The sequence below is a fragment of the Buceros rhinoceros genome, unplaced genomic scaffold (genome assembly GCF_000710305.1).
Source record: "Buceros rhinoceros silvestris isolate BGI_N320 unplaced genomic scaffold, ASM71030v1 scaffold11304, whole genome shotgun sequence".
In the NCBI taxonomy this organism is placed as follows: Eukaryota; Metazoa; Chordata; class Aves; order Bucerotiformes; family Bucerotidae; genus Buceros; species Buceros rhinoceros.
Window position 1 is genome coordinate 46200 of NW_010410076.1, and position 19712 is coordinate 65911.

The following is a 19712-nucleotide window of genomic DNA, read 5'->3' on the forward strand; positions in this document are numbered from 1 at the left end:
CCTGGGGGTGCTGGTTGACAGGTAATTGTGTAGTGGACATCAGGAAGAATTTCTTCACCAAAAGGGTGAAGCACTGGACGAGGCTGCCCATGGCAGTGGTGAGGTCATCGCCCCTGAAGGTATCTAAAAGACATACAGATGTGGTGCCAAAGGACATGGCTTAGTGGAGACTTGGCAGTGCTGGGTTAAAACGGTGGGACTTCATGATCTTATAGCTCTTTTCCAACCTAAACGATTCTGAGATTGTATGAAAATGAAGACCGTGTAGTCATTTATGAAACACCTGCAAACATTACAGCAAATAATGTAACTGCTCACCTTGAGTAATATCTGGTTAATTTAAAAACAATTATTTCAAAAAAGGTTTGTTTTGTTTAGTTTTTTTTTTAAATGCAAGCAGTATCTGTACAGGGTCTCAGTGGAGTGAGTGAACATCAGGAAGTTATAAAATGCCTATAAAAAGGTACCAGAAAAGTTGGCAATGTTACTGTAACACGGGATTATTACATTACATCAACTTATTTCTAGTTTACAAAGACAGGAGGCAAACAACCGCTGTTCCCATCTCTCCACCTCCAAAATCAACTTGCAAAGAAAAGAGAAACATGAAAGCAGTTTTGTGTTTCACCTGAAACTCCGTCTGTAGGGTTAATTCAATGGTTATTCTCAAGCTTACTCCGAGTGAGAAGATATTCAATGCTGTAGAACGACTATTAGGCGATCCGGAACGGCTCTTTTCACATTAATGCTGGTTTTGGTATGCTCTTGCATGCTATAAATCAAAGGTTCTCCTCCACCCTCCCCACCTTTACTTCATTTTCCTTCCATTCAGGGCTTCAAATAGAGGGTTACAGCTCAAATTCACCAAACTGAAGCAGCACAACAGGAATTTCTCTAGATATTGTTGATTATCTTCTCCCCTCCCTCACTGAGAAAGCAGACTTGCATCTTTTCCTCTAAAAGAGAGGCTCAGACTAGCAGCCATTTCGCAACAGAAAAACAACCCTCCGGCTTCCAAACCTCAGTCAAAGACAACTTACAGACATTGTGTTAGAAGCACAAAACTTTGCTCAGTATTTGAACAGGATGGAAATTACTAACAAATGCACTTGCACTACACAGATCATTATCTGTTTCAATTATGAAGGTAATTACTTGCCCAGAACCAGAATTACCACATTTAAAGGAAGATTATCCTACCTCCCACCAGTTTTAAAGATTAGATCTGCATTAGGTGCTCCCTTCGGATGCTGGTAACGAGGCCGCCGTTCACGGTTAGTATTTGCTGGAGCTGGACGCTGTGCCAGAGACTGCAACATTTCTGCAATTTCGTACAGAAGAAAGTTAAACACATTTTCTATGCATCCTTTTAAAGAGGCATTTACACAAGCACATTTCACTGCCATGATGTACAACAGACACCTTATTCCCACTTCTATACTTTACAGTTACAGTCCTGAAGTTTTTCCTCAACAGCCCATTTTTAAAAGTTGCTAAAATACACAGACAGCTTTGACAAATCCAAACTACCCTGTAATATCAACTTGCATTTCCAGATGTTCTTACAGAAGGAACTGCCAGCAATGGTTTTCATCACAGGTGCTTAAAGAATAGAGCTGTGACCTTTTCTTTCTAAACATATCAGCCACCAGTTTCTTTATCAATGATCAGGGACAACGCTTCACAGCAGTATGAGAGGCCACAACCTGAAATAGTAACAGTTGGACAGCACTGCTGCCAATTAAAGACTCGGCAAGAAACCTGTCCTAAAATTAGGCACAGAGAAGGCAGGTATTTCAGTCTAAGCTGGCCATAATAGGATCCCTTTACAGAGACAGGCACCTGGGGAGGGTGACCCAGCTACATTACACCAGCTGTCGCATGGATGGAGTGTCTCACTTTGTGACCAGCACAAAGAAACAGGTGGGGGCAGGAAGAGGCCTATATTACGCTGCTCAGCCCCGGACATCCACTTTCAGACAGTTTTAGCTAGGTGAGTATCATGTTTTGGCATTGAAATTTCTGAAGTTTCATTTCTTGTTTTTTTCCACAATAAAAATGGCTCTTTGCTAGGCTAAGTTCATCGTTAAGTACCCAATATAATTTCAAATACATCACAGGAACCTCCACATAACCTCTACCCATATGTTAGTGCATCTAATGGAAAGTATTTCTGACAGTCCACCTGTGCAAGAACCTGCATTGCTCAGCAAACAGACAGATGGAATAAATGAAGGGGAAAAGTGGAATAAGCTGTTAAACAGATTATGTTTGAAAGTCTGCTCTGTCTGGTTCTCTAAGCTCTGGTAATCTCCTTGGAGACACATACCCATCACTTGCTAGAAACAACCTCTAGTCTCACAATGACTTGCACAGGGCAAAGCTGGAAACTAATGGGATTCTCTCACCATTTACAACATGCATGTGAAGATTTCAGTAAGTTATCCACCCAATCCTTGACAAACTGGGAACTATGAATGGTTTAGTACACAATAGCGGTGTCAATGCTTAGGAAACCATGTATTCACACTCTCTATACTCCACTGTGAACAGCTGGGAAAGGCAAAGACAGGCATTCAGCACCCTGACAGTGCATTTTTGTAAACATCAGGAAATAACATCCTCCAAAAGAATTCTGTATGCTAGGAGAGATCTCTGTTGGCAGGGATGAGACCCAGGAAGAAAGTAAGAAGAGATCATGGTCCGTTGCCAGCCAGGTAGTAGAAGCAAGCACGTGCATGTCTGTCACTTCCGTTTTCCACACTGCAGTGAACCAAAGTATCAGGGTTTGTGAAAAGTCACTAACACAGAAGTTGATAATGGAGAAAGAAGGAAGAAATGGCAAGGGAGCACATCAGCTAGGCTGGAAGCAGGTCACCCTGCCTGTTTTTGTGAAGAAAAATGATCTACCTGCAAAAAATACTAGTCTAAATTAGAGAGTCACCCAGTTCCTAATGCTTCTTTAAATTAAAAATGTTGGTAATACTGATAAACATTGAAGTACTAATTATCTGCTGCTGATTTGAAGTACACTGGTGAACTTTCATCTACTAGCTACCCTGTGCAAGATGAAAAAAACCTAACTGTAGGTGCAGATGTTAGGACAACCCCGAGGCATTCTTCCAGAAATTAAGACTTCTTCCTCCCTTGGTAACTTCAAGGGCCAAAACAGCTCTTTCAAAGTCTATGTTCCAGCTTGTTACAGGCAAGCTGACTCTCCACTGCACAAATCTAAATACAAAATAGTTCTGAAAAGAAATGTAATTCAGCCTGTTTCATTCAACAAATGGTCCTTCATAGTCTGGCTTTCCTGTATACATTACCCAGGTTAATAAAAGAAGAATCAACAACTCTTTTAAAAATAGATGTCAGTTATGAACAAAACAATTTCTTCTGTGTTGATTTTCCTCCTATATTAATGCTTTATACACAGCACCCAGGAAATCTAAGGAAAGGTAGAAAGACCCCATGTCTCTAATGGTTATCAACCGGTATCAGTTGTCTGACTCACTTCTTGTGGACAAAGATCAATGTGATCCTTTTTTGGATGAGCTGCACAATTGCTCACAATGCAATCTTACATTAAACAGACTGATTTTAAAGATACCACAGTCATATGCCAAGGCATAAAAACCCAAATGCCCTGACCAGTAAAAATACCGGAAATACACTAATGAGGAAAAATACATAGAAAATCTGAAAAAAAAAACCCACTTAAAGGTCTGATTCTACAGTCTACTGTTTCTCTTCCTTTTTCACAAGTGGGCTCTATAAGAGGGGAGTGTCTTGGAAAAGAAGTTTTTAAGCTGATTATGATGTTTAATACTAAGACTATTCTGTGTTACCATTTCAGAGCTCTGTACACACTCACTTTGGAAAAATGCTCCTTTTTACAATTCCAAGTTTAGTTCTTGTGCTATTGAAGTTCTGCAAGGCGTGTTAAATTCCATAGTGTTTTTAGAATTAGAGCTGCTTTAATTTGAATTTCCCATTTCTTGATGAATAATGACCTTTCACTAAATACCTTAAATGAGATTTCCTGCTAATTAACAACTTACACTGTGATTACCACCAGACTGCAACATCTTTACAAAAATAGAGAGCAAGAACTGTGGAGATATTAAATGGAAATGCTAACAGAAGAACTGGATAGTGTCGGTTTTATTGGCCTGGCTTTGTTTATTATCTGAGTAAGAAAAGGAAAGCTCGGTCTGAAAAAAACAACCCAAAGCCAAACCACCCAACAACCAAACACATCAAGTTCACCAGTTCAGGGGCTGTATGATCTGTTCTATTAACTGGTTGCTTCAGTCTTGACTAGGTTCCAAAATGCCTGATGTAGATCTTTAAAAAACAAATTAGATAATATAATCTGTATGAAACCTTCATTCTGTTAATATATCCCTACGCTCCAGGTTTGTATCACTCCTAGAACCTTTAGCAATATGAAGCTGAGGTGACAGTTTGCCTCTCAGGTGAAGGTTACCTCTTAGCAGTCGCAAGACTTAGCAAGACTGATGAAGATGCTAAATATTATTAATATCTAAAATACCTATTAATAACTAAAAGCAGAGTGTAAGTTGCACAGGATTAATTCCTCTTGTATCAAATTTCTTGCAGTAATGGTGACAATGCTACCAACATCAGATTAACTTTGTGTTATCTTATTTTTAAGGAAACAACCTCAGTTCTTCCCCTTTTCTAAAATAAATGGAAGTGCTGAGATTTGAGGCCCACTTGGAAACTCCCTTTCATGGAAGAGCTATAAAAACTCCAAGCACAGAGACCAAGGAGTAACTGATGAATGACTGAAGTTAAAATACGGGTTTTCAATAAAGTGTAAATCAATGTTCAGAACTTGAACTGGTAATTATTACATTATCTTCTGTAGCTCCATGGAAGTTCCTCTGAAAATAAAAATTAAACACTTGGTGATTTTCTTACCCTGGTAGTCCTCTTGTTCTTGCCGTTCATTGATATCCAAAGTGAGCTTTTTCATCCTCATTCTCTCCTCCTGTTCAGCTTGCTGTTGGTTCCAGTGGTTTGCAGCAAGTTGGGAAGACATTGGTACATTTAGGATCTTAAACTGAAAATGAAAATAAGTATTTAGGTGCTCATCACAGAAAAAAAACCCCCACAACTGCAAAACAATCTGAAATACAGCAGGGTTCTGGTTATTTCCAGGTTATTGTGATGAGATATTTTGTACAGAAGTTTCCACTGGATGTGTGTTTGGTGGTTTTGTTTGTTTGGGTTTTTCTGTTTGGTTTCTTGGTTTTTTAAACTCACATAAGGGGGCATGAGAAAATACAAGACATTCAGACCTACTAAAGACACAGAAAACACACAAAAAGGCTGATTTACTGCTATGGCAAGAGACTATCACACACAGTATTTACAGGAACAGAACTGATTAACTTCTACCAGGAACACGTAACTATATGCTTTATTTTCTTATTTTCATACAAGCCACCACCTTCACAGTGAATTACAAGCACCACAACTGGCTCAGAAAGCTGCATCTCTCTCCAAAGAGCTCCACCTTCCAAAGCGATGAAGTCTCCGAGCAGAATTTCTACTATTATCCACGTGATAAAGGGAGCATTTCAGACAACCCCTAGCACTCCCTGTCCAGTGTTTCTCCTTTTACAAATGATTCTAGCTCCACAGGGCTTCTTACTAGTCTGGAGACAACTGGGGAGTCAAATCTAATCTTTTCCTCCTCCCCCACATCCAAACATCCACGCCACAAATTCACCACATTATCTGATTTGCCATAAGCTACATCAAAGGTAAGAACACAGTGGAGGTATTTCAAAGACGTAGGGGAAGATGATTGCTTTTTCCCCAGACTCAGATAATCCAAGCTTTTACTTCCACTGAAAACTTTTTTATAACTGTTCTGCAACAGCTAAGTGATTCTTAATCTTATCTGCTACTGAAACAACAGTTTTCAGAAATCCCTTAATGCTAACGTTTGTGAACCTATTCAGAAAAATGTCACTTCCTCCTCCAACTCCACGTCCATTAAATACATATTTCCATGCTGGAAGGTAATGCATTTAAGGATAATCACTCTCAATAGTCCACAAACTACTCTGAATCCTGCTGCTCGTTCTTGTCATCTGAGATCCATTTCCACAGAAATAGAAGCAGAGCAAAATTTTAAGCGTTCCTTTCTGCTACGCTGTCAAAAGCTGCAGACAGAAAGATACTACCAAAACCTCTGTTGAGAAGGTACACAGTAAAAGCAAAATCCTCAGTGCACATGGCTAGTATTTCATGCACTAATTACCAAGAAATCTCAAGGCATCTGTCAGACAGTAGTGACCCGCTAGTAGCGGATGAGCAAGAAGATGAGAAGACACCAAGTGCTCAGATGCAGCATTTGAAAATAAAACTGTCTTTGAAACCGTTAAGACAGGTTCTTGCAAATACTTGAGAAAAGGCTGGCTACAGTGAAACTCTATCCACTAAAACTCATTTAGATGAGGAAAATTTAATCAGGAAATTTAAATCAGGAAAAAAATTTTAGGGGAGGGTAATAGCATATTGTATTGAACATCATACAAGCTTGTTACTAAGGTGTGCAGGGAAGAATAAAAATGAACATTTTTGAAATTCCAACAGAGAAGAAAGCTTTAGTTACTTATTGCTGTATAGACTATGCACGTTCCCAAACACTGTCAAGTGAGCTCTATGCAAACCACACAAATAACTAACCCATTAGCAGCATTTCACACTAAAAGTAATTCCTTAGCTTCCCCATTAAGTTTCTCATTCATCTTAATGTGCCCTTTGTATTTTATCTGCTCTGTGAAATTATCAGCTTAAAGGGATTGGTAAGTGCTTTCAGACAGATCGTGTGAAGTGGAAAAAAGGAAAGTGAAATATAAAGGGTACAAATGAAAAAAAACAGCTACAAAACCCAGCAGACTAATAATTAACAAAATACCACTGAGTCACCACCTCAAGGCAATCAGATCGTTGCCATCTGTAATCAAACCGTTGATGACAATTACTAAAGGATATTATGATTATTGAGCAAACAAAACATTTCCAATTTGCAAATAGTGAAGAGGTATATCAAAACCCTTTTATAAAACCTGTGAGATGGCAACAGAGTATAAGGACTTCAGTCAGAAAATGGCAAACTAGAAAGGTAAAAAAAATCATTCAGAAGAATAGTTATGGATTTCATAAAGACATCACTGAGATGAACTTGACATTCAAAGCCAGACTTGACCATTCTGTGGATATTGCCGGTCTTTCATGGAACCTTGCTAAAAACCTTTCAAATTAAAGGCAATCTTTTCTCTTAGGTATTAACCAGATTTCTTGACACTCAGTGATTTTCTTTTTCCTTTCTAAATCTCTCAGCTTAGTTCACGCCTACCTGGCATAAAACTTCTTGGACAGTTTCAAAAAGCATCAAATGGTATTAGATAGACCTCAGCTCTGGTCTCTTATGATGGCAATATTTTGGTATTTCCCCTTGTTCTCCCATGGCTTGTAGATAAATCTTTATGCCATACCCCAATTTCCAACCACCATGTCCAGTTCTACTGCCACTAGTGTAAGCTTTGTCATACAACTTGTTAGCTACAGCTGATGGGTGCAAAAACCCAGACATCTACTGCAGGACCCTGGTCTACCCAACACCTTTGCTATTGCCTGTTTCTATAAATCAGTGTGACACAAAAGGATAAAATATGGTGTAATTGCTACTATCAGCCTTCAATGACTATTAATCCCAGTTGTGTGCTGCTGGTAAACAGCAGTCAGCTGTTCTCGTGTTGCTTCAAAACACTAGTTGTCAATGCTCCAGTCAAATCTGACTGAACACCAGTGCGTGAACTGAGTATTTGGTGACTGGAACCTCAACCACCAAACATTAACAACCGGAAGGAAGTACCGCACATTCCATTTTCATTGGTACTTTGTTACAGTGAAGATTTCTCTGTTGACAGAGACCAAAACAACTGCTAACACAGCAAGTGATTAGGTCAATGTCAGAGAGAGATGGTGATGCTTATCATTCCCGTGACTGCGCAGGTAAGAAGTTACTTACAGCCTTTCAAGTTGTCTGCAAACTTTAAAAATCTGGAAGTTTAGAGCTAACTTAACAGTAAAGTATGCATCTGTCACTTCAAAACTCTATGCACATTCTGCTCATGCAGATGTACAAAAAAGTACTACAAGAAGGAATAATTATTTTCTTTTCAACTCCACCTCTTCTTTCCTGCTTATTTTTCTATTAGAATTGACTACTAAGACATATTTTTTTTCTGAATACAGAACTGGGGACAAAGAGGCCTTTCAATGATTCAAGAACTGAAGTAGTCTATAAAGTAAGTTTTCTACATTTCTAGAAACACGGAGAGGAGTTTTGGCAGGAAGAGCCTACTCCCAAAACCAAATATTGGGGGAGGAGCAGGGAAACCTCCTGAACAAGTTCGGCTTTCTTCTTCGGTTACACATCAGCAAGATTTTCCCCTCACACAGAATATGAAGATCCTAAAATTCTTGGTAACTACAGATACTCCCAGTAAGTTATTTTGAAAAAGTGAAACTTTTTTCTAGAAATAGAATTCTCTTCAATCCCTTCTCAGCCTAATGACAACAGTTGAAATTCTCCACTCAAAACTGCCATAGAACTTTGTATACAACATTCAAGTTCAAGAAAACAGAATAACCAAATGTAGTAAGGCAATCAGTTAAATCCTTGCTACTCAATGCAAACATGGGTGTGTGCACTCAAGCAGATACTGCCAGTCAGACTTTCAAAACAGGCGCTTCACACAGCACACACTCACTACTAGTTCAAGAGTCTGATGAGAAGAGGCATCACTTTCTACATGGAGTTTTGAAGTGTCTTTCACATGAAGGAAGAGAAACTCTACTTCAGGTTTATATAGCTCAACTGTCACACTACTGTCACAATTCAGTTAAAGTAATGACGTGGATCTCAATACTTGAAAAATTCACATGCCTGAAAGGAAACAATGCCTTGATTTTCCTTTCCACATAAACTCAGTCACTCACTTTCATCATCAATTTACACAACCTAAATAAAAAGGTTTCTTTAAAAGACCTAAACCATGATGAGACCAGCATGCAGAGTGTGTTAGATATTAATTTGTGTACTAAGCATTCGCTGACCTAGGAAAATTCAAACATACTCTGGAGAAAAGAGCCACGACAAAAATATGCAACCTGGCTGCATGGAGCAAGGGGTTTGGGTCATCAACGGGATTTCCATTTCAGTTCCTCTGAGATTAACTCGGTGCATTCTGAAATAGTCCCCTAAAATTCTGCCAAGTGACAGTTACTTAGGAAAAGGGATTTAGCAAACACCATATATCTTCATTTGAACTGAAAGTGTTTTCAGAAAAGATCTGTAGAATCTTGAAGATTCTAGAATATTTCTTCTCCCCTATTCCTTTCAATGCTCAGTGGCAGTCCACCAACCACATCCATTCATCTTCCACAACTCTGTTTACACATCTAAGACATTCCACTGTCCTACTGGTCTATCACCAAACTTAATTTGCAATGGTATAATTTAACCACAGAATTTCTCTACATGATTTCCATAAACCAAGAATTCCAAGAAATTACATACAGTATTTCCTATTTATACAAATTAAGTTGTCAAAATCCCAGGATGAAGAAATAAAAAATTCTGTGACTTTCAAGAAAGTGAAAGGATTTTACTTGTTTAAACAATATCTGTAACTTCTGTAAACTCTTACCTGCTGTTTGTTGCCCTTCCGTGTTAACATGACAAATGGCATTGTGTCTCCAGACTCTGACTCTCCTTCCCCACCTCCAAGTGGGGAACCCTTCTTGAGCTGACTTTTGAGATGCAGAGGAATAGCGACATCCAACTGATGCACTTTAACAGATTCACCACTCCGTTGCTATTAAAAAAGTAAATTCTATAAATGATCAGATGCTGAAAATGCCAGTCAGTCTGGCAACAGACTTATTTTCATGACTGAGAACAGGTTTAACCTTCCAGGAAAACAGAATGATATGTAAATATTAGGCTTTTTTTATGTTTTCCTTTGGTTTCCTTGATTGTGAAGAAGAGAGTTACAGGGACAGAATATTCAAATTTTAAAGGAATTTTGGATAACCACCTTTCAAGGAAAAAACTCTAGACACGCTTGAGAATGGAAATTCTACATCCAAGATTTTTCTGTAGCATCTTATTAATGTATTTGTCATACAGAGCTTGCTATGCTCAATACTTGAATATTTATCAGATATGACTAGAAAAAAAGAAAGGACTTAAAGGTTATGTAAATTTAAATGCAGCTGCAGTTTAGACATATTTAAACCTAGGCTTGGGTAGTCTAAAGTCAGAAGCGTTGCACAGTAGCTGATGCAGTTGTTAACTCATTCACCCAGTAAAATATGTCAGCATGTAACATATTCACTGGGCAAACAACACACATAACAGCTATTTTACTACAATTTACTTATCCAAACACCTCAATTGCAGAGAAGAGGCCACAACTAAGAAAAAAATCCACATTCTTTAGTAGCTAAGCATTAATCACTTATTTAAAGATCATCAAATACAGTCAGCCATACAGTGCATCACATTAAGAAAATAAATATTTATACCTGAAGATTTTCCAGCATCATTTTATCCAATGCCTGAATGAAGTCCTCATCTTCTGCACAAGGGACATGCTTAAGTCCTCCTCCTTTAATCATTACTTCCTATTGCAATGGGAAAAACATTAGTTTCGGACATACTCGGTCTAGAAATAAGTGGGAAAAGATCCTTATTGCTTCCATATCATACATAATCTAAAGCCTTAAAAAAATTAATTGTTGAAGAAGAAAGTTCTCAGCCTGGACTGTTTTCTTCAAGAAGTATCTTCTGATGTTTGTTATTAGCTATCACGAAGCCTGGCCACTCGTACTAGTGTCTCTGTACGGATGCGTATGTAAACGCTTGAGATATGGCGACAACAAAAAGAAATGTCTCTATCCCTACCACACCTAATTTAACTAATTTTTCCATTAAGTCCATGAAGTTAGATGGTCTTTTCAAGACAAATACTATCCTTTTGCTTTGGACAGCACGACATGACAACAACAAATGTTTCAAGTCAGTGCCGCAACACATGGTCCTATAGCAATCGTTACTTTCCTCACTCTGTAACTGCAATTCGGGCCCAGCTGGGTGAGTTCCTTGGCTACACGTTATAACTTGCCAGTCCTGAGTTTCTATTTTAGCCATTTGGCACTTCTTGGTTTTCCTCCTTTTTTAGTTTTGAGATCTAGTGGAGTGTAACCAGTTTACCTTGTTGTATCCTACCAGTTTGCTACCATCATTTATGCAATTTTTTTGCAGTCTAGCTACCCGTGAAAGTGCACAGCCCTGTGAAAACATGTTGTAGTGAAGTTGACAGCATAAATATTTTCAGAAAGTACTAATGAAAGTTTGCAAACATAAAAATAAGCTCTAAAACATGTTTGAAAGAATAGCAGGGAGTGTTCTTGCCATGTTTTCCCAGATATGTAATGAGCAGCATTGGCAAAAAAACATTCAGTAAGGAAAACCAAATGTGCACCAGTCCATTCATTTATCTACAGCTACAATACATACTGTGTTCTCTTCATCGGTTTCATTTTCCTTATTGGAGTCTGTAAGATAATCAGTATTTTCTTCCTCCTCCTCTTCACCTTCTTCTTCCTCATTGTCAGAGCCCTCCTGAAAGAATCAATGAATAAGTTCTGACTATTTAAAATCCAAAGAGATCACTTGCATCTGGTTCCTCACACACATTTTCTGCACCTTTCCTACCCTTTCCCCATCTGTCGTCTCAATGTGTACGATACCTGAAAGGAGGGAGCAAAGAAGAGGGAATTGGACTCTTCTCAGTGGTGCCCAGTGACAGTCCCAGAGGCAATGGACACAAGTTGAAAAATCTCATTTAAACATAAGAAAAAAGCCTTCTTTACTGTGATGGTGTTTAAACACCAACAGACTGTCCAGAAAGGTTGTGGAGCCTCCATCCTTGGAGATATTAAAACCTTGACCGGAAACTGTCTCAGGCAACCTGCTGTAGGGGACCCTGCTTTGAGTAAGGGAGGTTGGACAAGACCTCCTGAGGTCCCTTCCCCACCCCACAGCCATTTATGATTCTAATGATGTTATTAATTTGTGGGTAAAGGCACAAATCCAGCCAAACTTCACAAACTTTAATGCCAACAAGCACCAGACTGGAAGGAAGTTTACTAAAAAACCAACCCAAGCATAAGGAGAAAAAGTGTTTCCTATTTCCCTGATGAACTCATTTTCTCATAACTCTACCATTATTACGTCAACTTTGCTGTGTCATAGTGACAAGTTAGAATTTCCATGTACATGACCTTTTTTATTGGCTCCACCATTTCTTTTCAAAATATTATTGGCACAGTAAACAAGGAAGGTTATGCTCCATAAATCTTTTATTTATTTATTCAGTCACTATTACACGGTCACACTCCAGACACCTGCTATATTCCTCCTACATGGCTGCTTCGACATCTAGTCAATACATTTGCTTCTATGACAGATAATGAAAATTATTTGAAAGTGTTTTCATGTCAAAAAACTGAAGGCATCTTCTGGTTGAGAAGCAGCACATACCCTGAGCGAAGTTCTCAGGTTCAAGTTTCTGCCTTAATTCCTCCGCAATAACCCTCAGACACTCTGAATTCAGTTTTCCATATATCCTGAAGTGGGATGGAAATATCCCCAGTGTACTGACTGGGTTGTGCATACCCACATTTCACCTGCTAACTCTGTGACGCAGAAGCACTTTCTCAGAAAGTAATGAGTAATCAAAATATTGACTTTCAGTCTAGTTAGTAATCAAATCTAGCCTAGTTATCAAAATACTGAGTACTCCTTCTTTCTATATGAGGCAAGGTAAATTAAGTTCACCTCTTCTTCCGGCTCATTTACTTCACTTTCATTTCCAGATTGTTCCTCTGTCTCTGCTCCACCTTCCTCCTCCTCTTCATCCTCTTCCAAATTCTCTCCTTCTGTAATGGAATCTTTGGAATCTTTGTCATTCACAATTCCTGGAATTTGGAAAAAGAAAAAATTAGAACAAGGAACTAGAACAGAATTAGAACTCATATAACCACTCAAGCTGTATGTGGAAGATCACTTCAAAAGCCTATTGTTGCTGGACATACATTGCACAGCAATCAAGAAGCTGCACTATGCAAACTGCTGCAAAATATCCTCAAACTAAAGGTGTGACCTTACTGAAGCAAACACTGAAACACAAGCACTAAATTAGAGATGCTCTACAAAACCAGCAGAACCCAGAAGATATTAAGTCCCTGCAGTCTTAGTTCAGTAGTCTACACTACTGTTGATTAACAGTTTTGAAACAACTATTTTCAGCCTGTAATAAACTTTGACTCTTTCCTAACGCTCTAGGGCTGCGCTTGAACCTGTAAGGATGTGATGCCTAAAGCCTTCAAGAACTCAGAGTCTCTTCTGAAAGTATTATCTAGTGTGCTCATCCAGCTGGCAGTCAGGACTGACAGTTCTTTCAGTGTTTCAGTTACTCTTGCAGTTTTCCTTACGGACCTGCTTGTCACCCCTCTCAAGACATTTCAGTCGTGTTTAAGGTATCAAGTGTAGCTGCCTAAAGCAGAAGTTGCAGTTTTACCTGGCCATTATACATACTCATCCTACTGGATTAAAGGATTATCCCTGAAAATTGAACTTGTCTAACTAGAAGTGCTGTTAAGGTTCTAGTTAGCCCTTATAAAGTGCAAAATTTACATAAAAGCTTTTCATGAACCAGCTTGTCTTCAAATAAGAATGCAAGATTAGAAAACAACTCCATTTAATGAGAAATGAGCACAGTGGTATCCAATAATTAAGAACTGGTATGTACAAAAGGTCTAAAGGTTAATATGATGATAGTAGCTTTAGACACACACTAACCACTATTCTCTCAAGCCGTGCTGCAAGCCCAACTTCTTTCTCCTGAAATTAACTGGTTTTTAACACAGCAAGATGTGTATTTATACATCACTGAAATCTCAGCAGAAACTACAAGGCAGCAGTCAACCTAGCCAACAGACAGATTTTAAGAAGAAAGAAACCTTTAATAATCCAACCAAAGTTCTACTTCATGAGAAGGAAATCATCCTCTGGCCTCTACTGAAATGTCTGGCCTCTACTGAAATGTAAAGCCTGTTCCAAATTATTCCAAAGGAAGCGTAAGGCTCAAAGTACCCAACAGCACTTGAAAAGCAAATCATGGTCTGTCTTTTGTTGTAGTCTTACGCTAATGCTCAGTTTGATTCAGCAGCTTCAGTCAAATCCAGAACTGGGTGAGGAACACACAGTTGCAAGCAACCTGTCTACCGAAATGACCAAGCTGGTTTCCATCAGCGCTCACCAACCAACAGGCTGCAGTAACTGAGCGTGCACATACTCTTTGCTTTTCGTAGTAGAACGTGCTTCCTAAACTTTTTGATGAAACTCATCACTATTCCCTCACCATTTGCACTATACTAGTCCATATACTAATATATATACACATACACACTCTCTCCTTCTCCAAGTACTACTGCATCACTAGTATTCATACTGACTTCTAAATACTCAAATCACTTTAGAATTATGGAGATTCTATGTGATCTCTATGATCAGAGAAATGCGAAGTTACAAAAACATTTCCATCATGAGAGCTGAAAGATCCTACCATGAGAATAACAATAGTCACCAGCAGCGTCATACGAAAGATAACTTTAAGACATATAGGAATTGTCAATACAACCTCAATTCCCTTGCACATTTCCTTACCTAACTTTATCAAGAATTCTCTTTCCAAGTCTTGCACCTGTCTGATAGCTTCTTCCAGAGAATTGCAGAGCTTTATCTTTGGTCTCAGCAGTTCCAGTGTATCACTGATCATATAGTCTATGTCTATAGGAAATGGGTGGTCTTTTGTCCAAACATCCAGACTTTTTTTCCACCAAACATATCGCTAGAACACAAAATATTCACATAAATTACATGCACAATGGCATTTATTAACCATTTAACTGAGGTATTTGTAATGCCTAGCCATGTTTGTTCGTACAGGAGAAAATGCAAAAGATTTCACATCATTACTCTCCTATTTTGTACAACTACTAGATATTTCAATATCACTAAACATTTTTTGATAACATTGGATATCACAAATACTATGAACATGCTCCCTTTATTATAAGCAGAAGTATATTAGAAGTATATATATTACAATTATATTAGAAGTATGAAGACTGAGAAAAAAAAACTGAAAAGAAAGTGCCTGCTACAGGTAGATTCTTTCTATGAGAGATGAGAACTTAACAACTGGCTTTTGAGTTCCTTCCTCCATATCTTTTCAAGAAAATTAATTCCCCCAAAGGCACATTATGGGGAAAAGGGGGGAAACATCACAAAAAGTTTTAAGACTGCAGCTAGCATGAAGTGACTTCCCCAGTTTCCTTTATAAGAACTTAGTGCATATCCCTTACAATAAAATTGTAAGAAATAAATGCTGATCTTAAGTGGACCCAACAGCAGAACGGGAAAACAAATGTGTTGCAAAAATTGCATCTGAAATGAAGTATGAATAACAGAATCTTCACTTAAAAGGTGACATGATCAAAGGGAACATTTTTTAAAATAAGGTGTAACAAAAATACGATGTCTACTTCACTGACAAGTTTATTTTGGGTTTAAAGATAGGACCGTACCAAAACATCATTTTGCACAGATTCATAGAGTCTTTTAGGTTGAAATCTCATACACAGATGACAGATAAGCATCTTGAAAGTCTGAAATAAGTCACAGCACCTTAATTTTTTGGTTTTAGTATCTTTGTTTTAGCATAACTAAAGCAGAAAGAAAAAGAAATTAAGTCCAAAGAATTTTTAGCATGAACTCCCTGGACTAGTGCTCCTCATTTGAAGAGAAATCCATTCCAGTGTTTAAACACTTCAATTAGGAAACCTTTCCCCCCTCCACTAACACCTATGGAGTCAGAACTTTCCTTGCTGCAACTTGTGACCACTACTGCTCATCCTGCCACCACACATGCCTGAGCAGCATCTGGCTCTTTCTTCTCTACAAACACTACACAACCTAATGAGCATTCTCTTCTCCAAACCCACAGTCTGAGCACTGAGAGTCTCTTGATCATCTTGGCGACCCTCCACTGGACTCAGCTCAGTTTACTGATGACTCTCCTCTCATCTACCAGGGAGCCCTGAACTGGAAACAGTGCTCCAGAGGTGGCCTCACGTGCCAAGCAGAAGAGAAAGGAAAAAAAGACAAAAAAATTCACTCCCCTCAATCCCATGGCCAATGGAACACAGTGTGCTGTTGGCCTTCATCACTTAACAGTGCAGAACTTAACACCATGTTCACACAGCGCAGGAGGCCCAGCTCTGTTCCTGCAAAGCTGCTTTCTACGTAGTCGGTGCCAGCCAGCAGTGTTGCATGGAGCTGTTCCATCCCAGCTGGAAGACTTGATACTTACCTTTGCTTGAATTCACAAGAATTCAGTGAGCCCATTTTTCCACTTGCTGAGACCCCCCGAAGGGGGGAACTAAACCCTTCAGTGAATCAACTGCTTCCCCAGTGTTCTGCAAGTTTGTTGGAACAGTAACAGCTGCATAACTAAACATACACATCACTTTAGGCTCCTGTCTGTAGCAGTTTTATTTTAAACAGCACAGTGATAGAAAATGAGAGAAATATTTAACAGAACTGACTCAGATTAGCTTGTTAAAGAAATGTACAATAAAATTTAGTTGACAGTACCTGAAAATACACAAGGAAGCAATCGAGTTTTCGTTTGCTGGATCCTCTGTCAAAATACTGCCCACAGGTATCTAGGATAGTACAAACTAGTCTGATTCTGAAAAGATGCTCTGGAGGGTCCAGTGGACTAGGACTACCATCAGGGTTCACACCAAACGATGTAAAAGAATACAGAGTTCGAAAAATTACAGCTGATTCTACCATTCTGTAATTGTAAAGCTCCCCCAAAAACTTGGCACTGCTGATCCGCCGTTGGTTAAACTTTGGCTGGTTAACCTGTATCAAGAAAGAATAACAAATCCACTTTATCATGAAGACACAATAGAATCTTTGTAAAAGGTTTGCTGGCTTTTTTTAATAGAAGATGGTTATTTATGGCTACATACATCACACAAAATTAAAAAGCAAGCATGAAAGCTGCTGGTCAACAAGTAGTTATTCTAAAGGTCAAATACATTTAGCATACACTCTGTTTTAAATCTGTGATGATTTCCTCATTGCTCAGAGAACTCCTGTAATTATAACATCTATCAAAATAGGGACGAGTCTCCAAAGTTACTTGAAGTTGCATGAATCTGACTACAGGTATGAAGGAATAAGCTGTGTGCACTCAGGATCATAAGGAGGGCAAAACAACTGTCCTAATGATCTCTGCAGTTCAGTTTTTGTGGGGTATTGTTTTTAAAATAAACCTACATAAAACAAACAACTCAGGTAGAAAAGTCATCAGACAAATCCAGAATCCAAGGTTCCTTTAAGCAAGCCACTTTTACTGTTTTCTTTTCAGCAGAAGGTGATGCATACAGTTTAGCAAGAATGTTGTTTACCTCCATTCCCAGTCGAATATCCTCTAGCACTCCATCCACAACATGAATTCCCACATCCTCCTGGTAAAGGACCAACCCTGCTAAGAGGTTGGCTACACAGTGAATACTATTATATTTCACATTCCAGATGTTGATCATACAGCATATAACATAGTCTTTTACTTCTACATCCTGCCAAGGCAGCTTGCGCATCTGTCTCAGGACCTAAATCAAATTTTAAGACAAGCTTAACATTTTAGCAGGCAAAATATCAAGATACTCACTGTCATCCCCCATCTCACAGTTGGGATGAAATACCTGTAAGCTCCTGCAAGCAACCTCATTCTTTTTCAAGCACCCTCCAGATCTGCAGTAGCTACAGAAAACTTCCTATATGTAACCCTAACAAGCTGTCCAAATCTGGTCTGTAATTTCCTTGCTCTGTTTTTAACGTTAGTCTTTTGTCTCTTACTCTGAACACAAGATATTTAGCACAAAGATTCTCATTCCATTCTCTAGTTGTTCAGCACTTAATGTTATGGAGAATGCAGACCCACGACTGGAGCTTCTCTGCATTACAATAAAAGCAATGAAAATATCTTAATGAGGGATACGAAAGTTAGCCCTCTTCCTTGCAATTAAAAAAATTATAGCCCTCCCCAAACCCATCGGAATTTAGTACTGCATCACTGCCAGTACAGTCTGCATAAAAGGACTTACCTTCTCTGTGGTGACCTTGGAGAGATCCTTGTAAAGAAGCTTACGAATATATTCCTGCAAAGGAGGACGTTTCTTCTTCACAGTTTTTTCAGCTGGAGGGGGATTACAGTAGTAATAGGCATTTTCTACCATTGTAACGTAGCGTGCATCAAGATGCATCGCTTGTTTTTTTCTCATCATTTGTTCCTGGAAATAAATGCAAATCATCAGTGAAAGATCTTGGCATGCTGCATTTCCAAGTCAAAGGCTTTTACGGTTACGTCTGGATAAAGGAAACATGAAAGGTTGCAGAAGATTAAGTTAAAGCTTCAGGTAGAGAAGAAAGGAAAAAACATATATATGGTTCTGTGTTGCTTTTTCCAAGGTCAATTATTCTTCACAATCCCTATTTTTATAACAGTGCACCTGTGATGGAAAAGGGTTCAGAGGAGTATTCAAAGTTGAACTTGAAATCTCAACGTTCCTGTTTCAATAAGTGGTTAATAAAATTATCAGCCACTCTATTCAAAACATCATTTTATTTAACTAAAGTAGCTGAAACATTGATGTCTTGACGCAAGCACAGTGACTCATCAGAAGAGCAGCAATCTGCTTTTTAGATCAGTAGGCAACTCCAGAGTTTATACTGATGGTTTCACGTGAATTTTTCAATGGTTTAGGCAATGGCATTTTCCTTATTACATGCTCCACTATTGCTGTTTATCCAAGCAGAACAGACTGCAAGAAAAACAGTACCCACCATACAGTAGTATTTCACGGGAAAAAAAAAAGTTACTACATCGACACTGATTACTGTGCTGAATTGTCAGGATTGTCCTAATTTTCCTCACTGAATACCATCTTTCCTCCATACTTAATTTTAGATACATACTTTAAGATTTATTTTGTGGGTTTTAAAAATGTCTTGGATATAACAATTCTGTGCAAGGACCAAAATAACAATTCTAATCTGCTGATTTTTACAGTCAGATGAGGATGAGCTTCATCTTATTATGGAATAATTTATGTGCATGCATGTGCAATTCTGTAAGTTGCAATAAAAGTTTACATGCACCATATGATCCCATTTCTTTAAATCACTCGAGAAAAGGTTTCAACAGGAGAAGGTGGCACACTGGTTTGCACTGCATTAGTTAACAGAGATTGGCGGCACAGTAATCTACAGCATCGAACAGGTAAACAGAACTAACCTGCAAGGACTGTTTTACCACCACACATTACTGTATATATTCACGCAGACAAAAACATATGTACATTTAAACCTTCTCTGACCATTGGTGAAGCAGCACAATTTAGCACGCTGGTGGACCTTCCGCTGAACTTGAAAAATCTGTAGTTTCTTTTACAAGGCA

General features: G+C 38.6%; 1 protein-coding gene across 1 annotated transcript in view; it reads right to left on the reverse strand.

The window, feature by feature from the left end:
* Positions 1-1196: 1196 nt before the first annotated feature.
* Positions 1197-19712, reverse strand: part of UPF2 (UPF2 regulator of nonsense transcripts homolog (yeast)) — a 49093-nt gene continuing 30577 nt past the window's right edge. Inside the window, exons 11-20 of the mRNA XM_010135467.1 lie at positions 18361-18546; positions 17662-17865; positions 16835-17110; positions 14843-15026; positions 12953-13092; positions 11630-11734; positions 10636-10734; positions 9756-9923; positions 4945-5086; positions 1197-1321 (exon numbers count right to left, since the gene is read on the reverse strand). Coding sequence (XP_010133769.1) covers positions 1197-1321; positions 4945-5086; positions 9756-9923; positions 10636-10734; positions 11630-11734; positions 12953-13092; positions 14843-15026; positions 16835-17110; positions 17662-17865; positions 18361-18546 — 1629 coding nt within the window. The remainder of the gene's footprint in view (positions 1322-4944; positions 5087-9755; positions 9924-10635; positions 10735-11629; positions 11735-12952; positions 13093-14842; positions 15027-16834; positions 17111-17661; positions 17866-18360; positions 18547-19712) is intronic.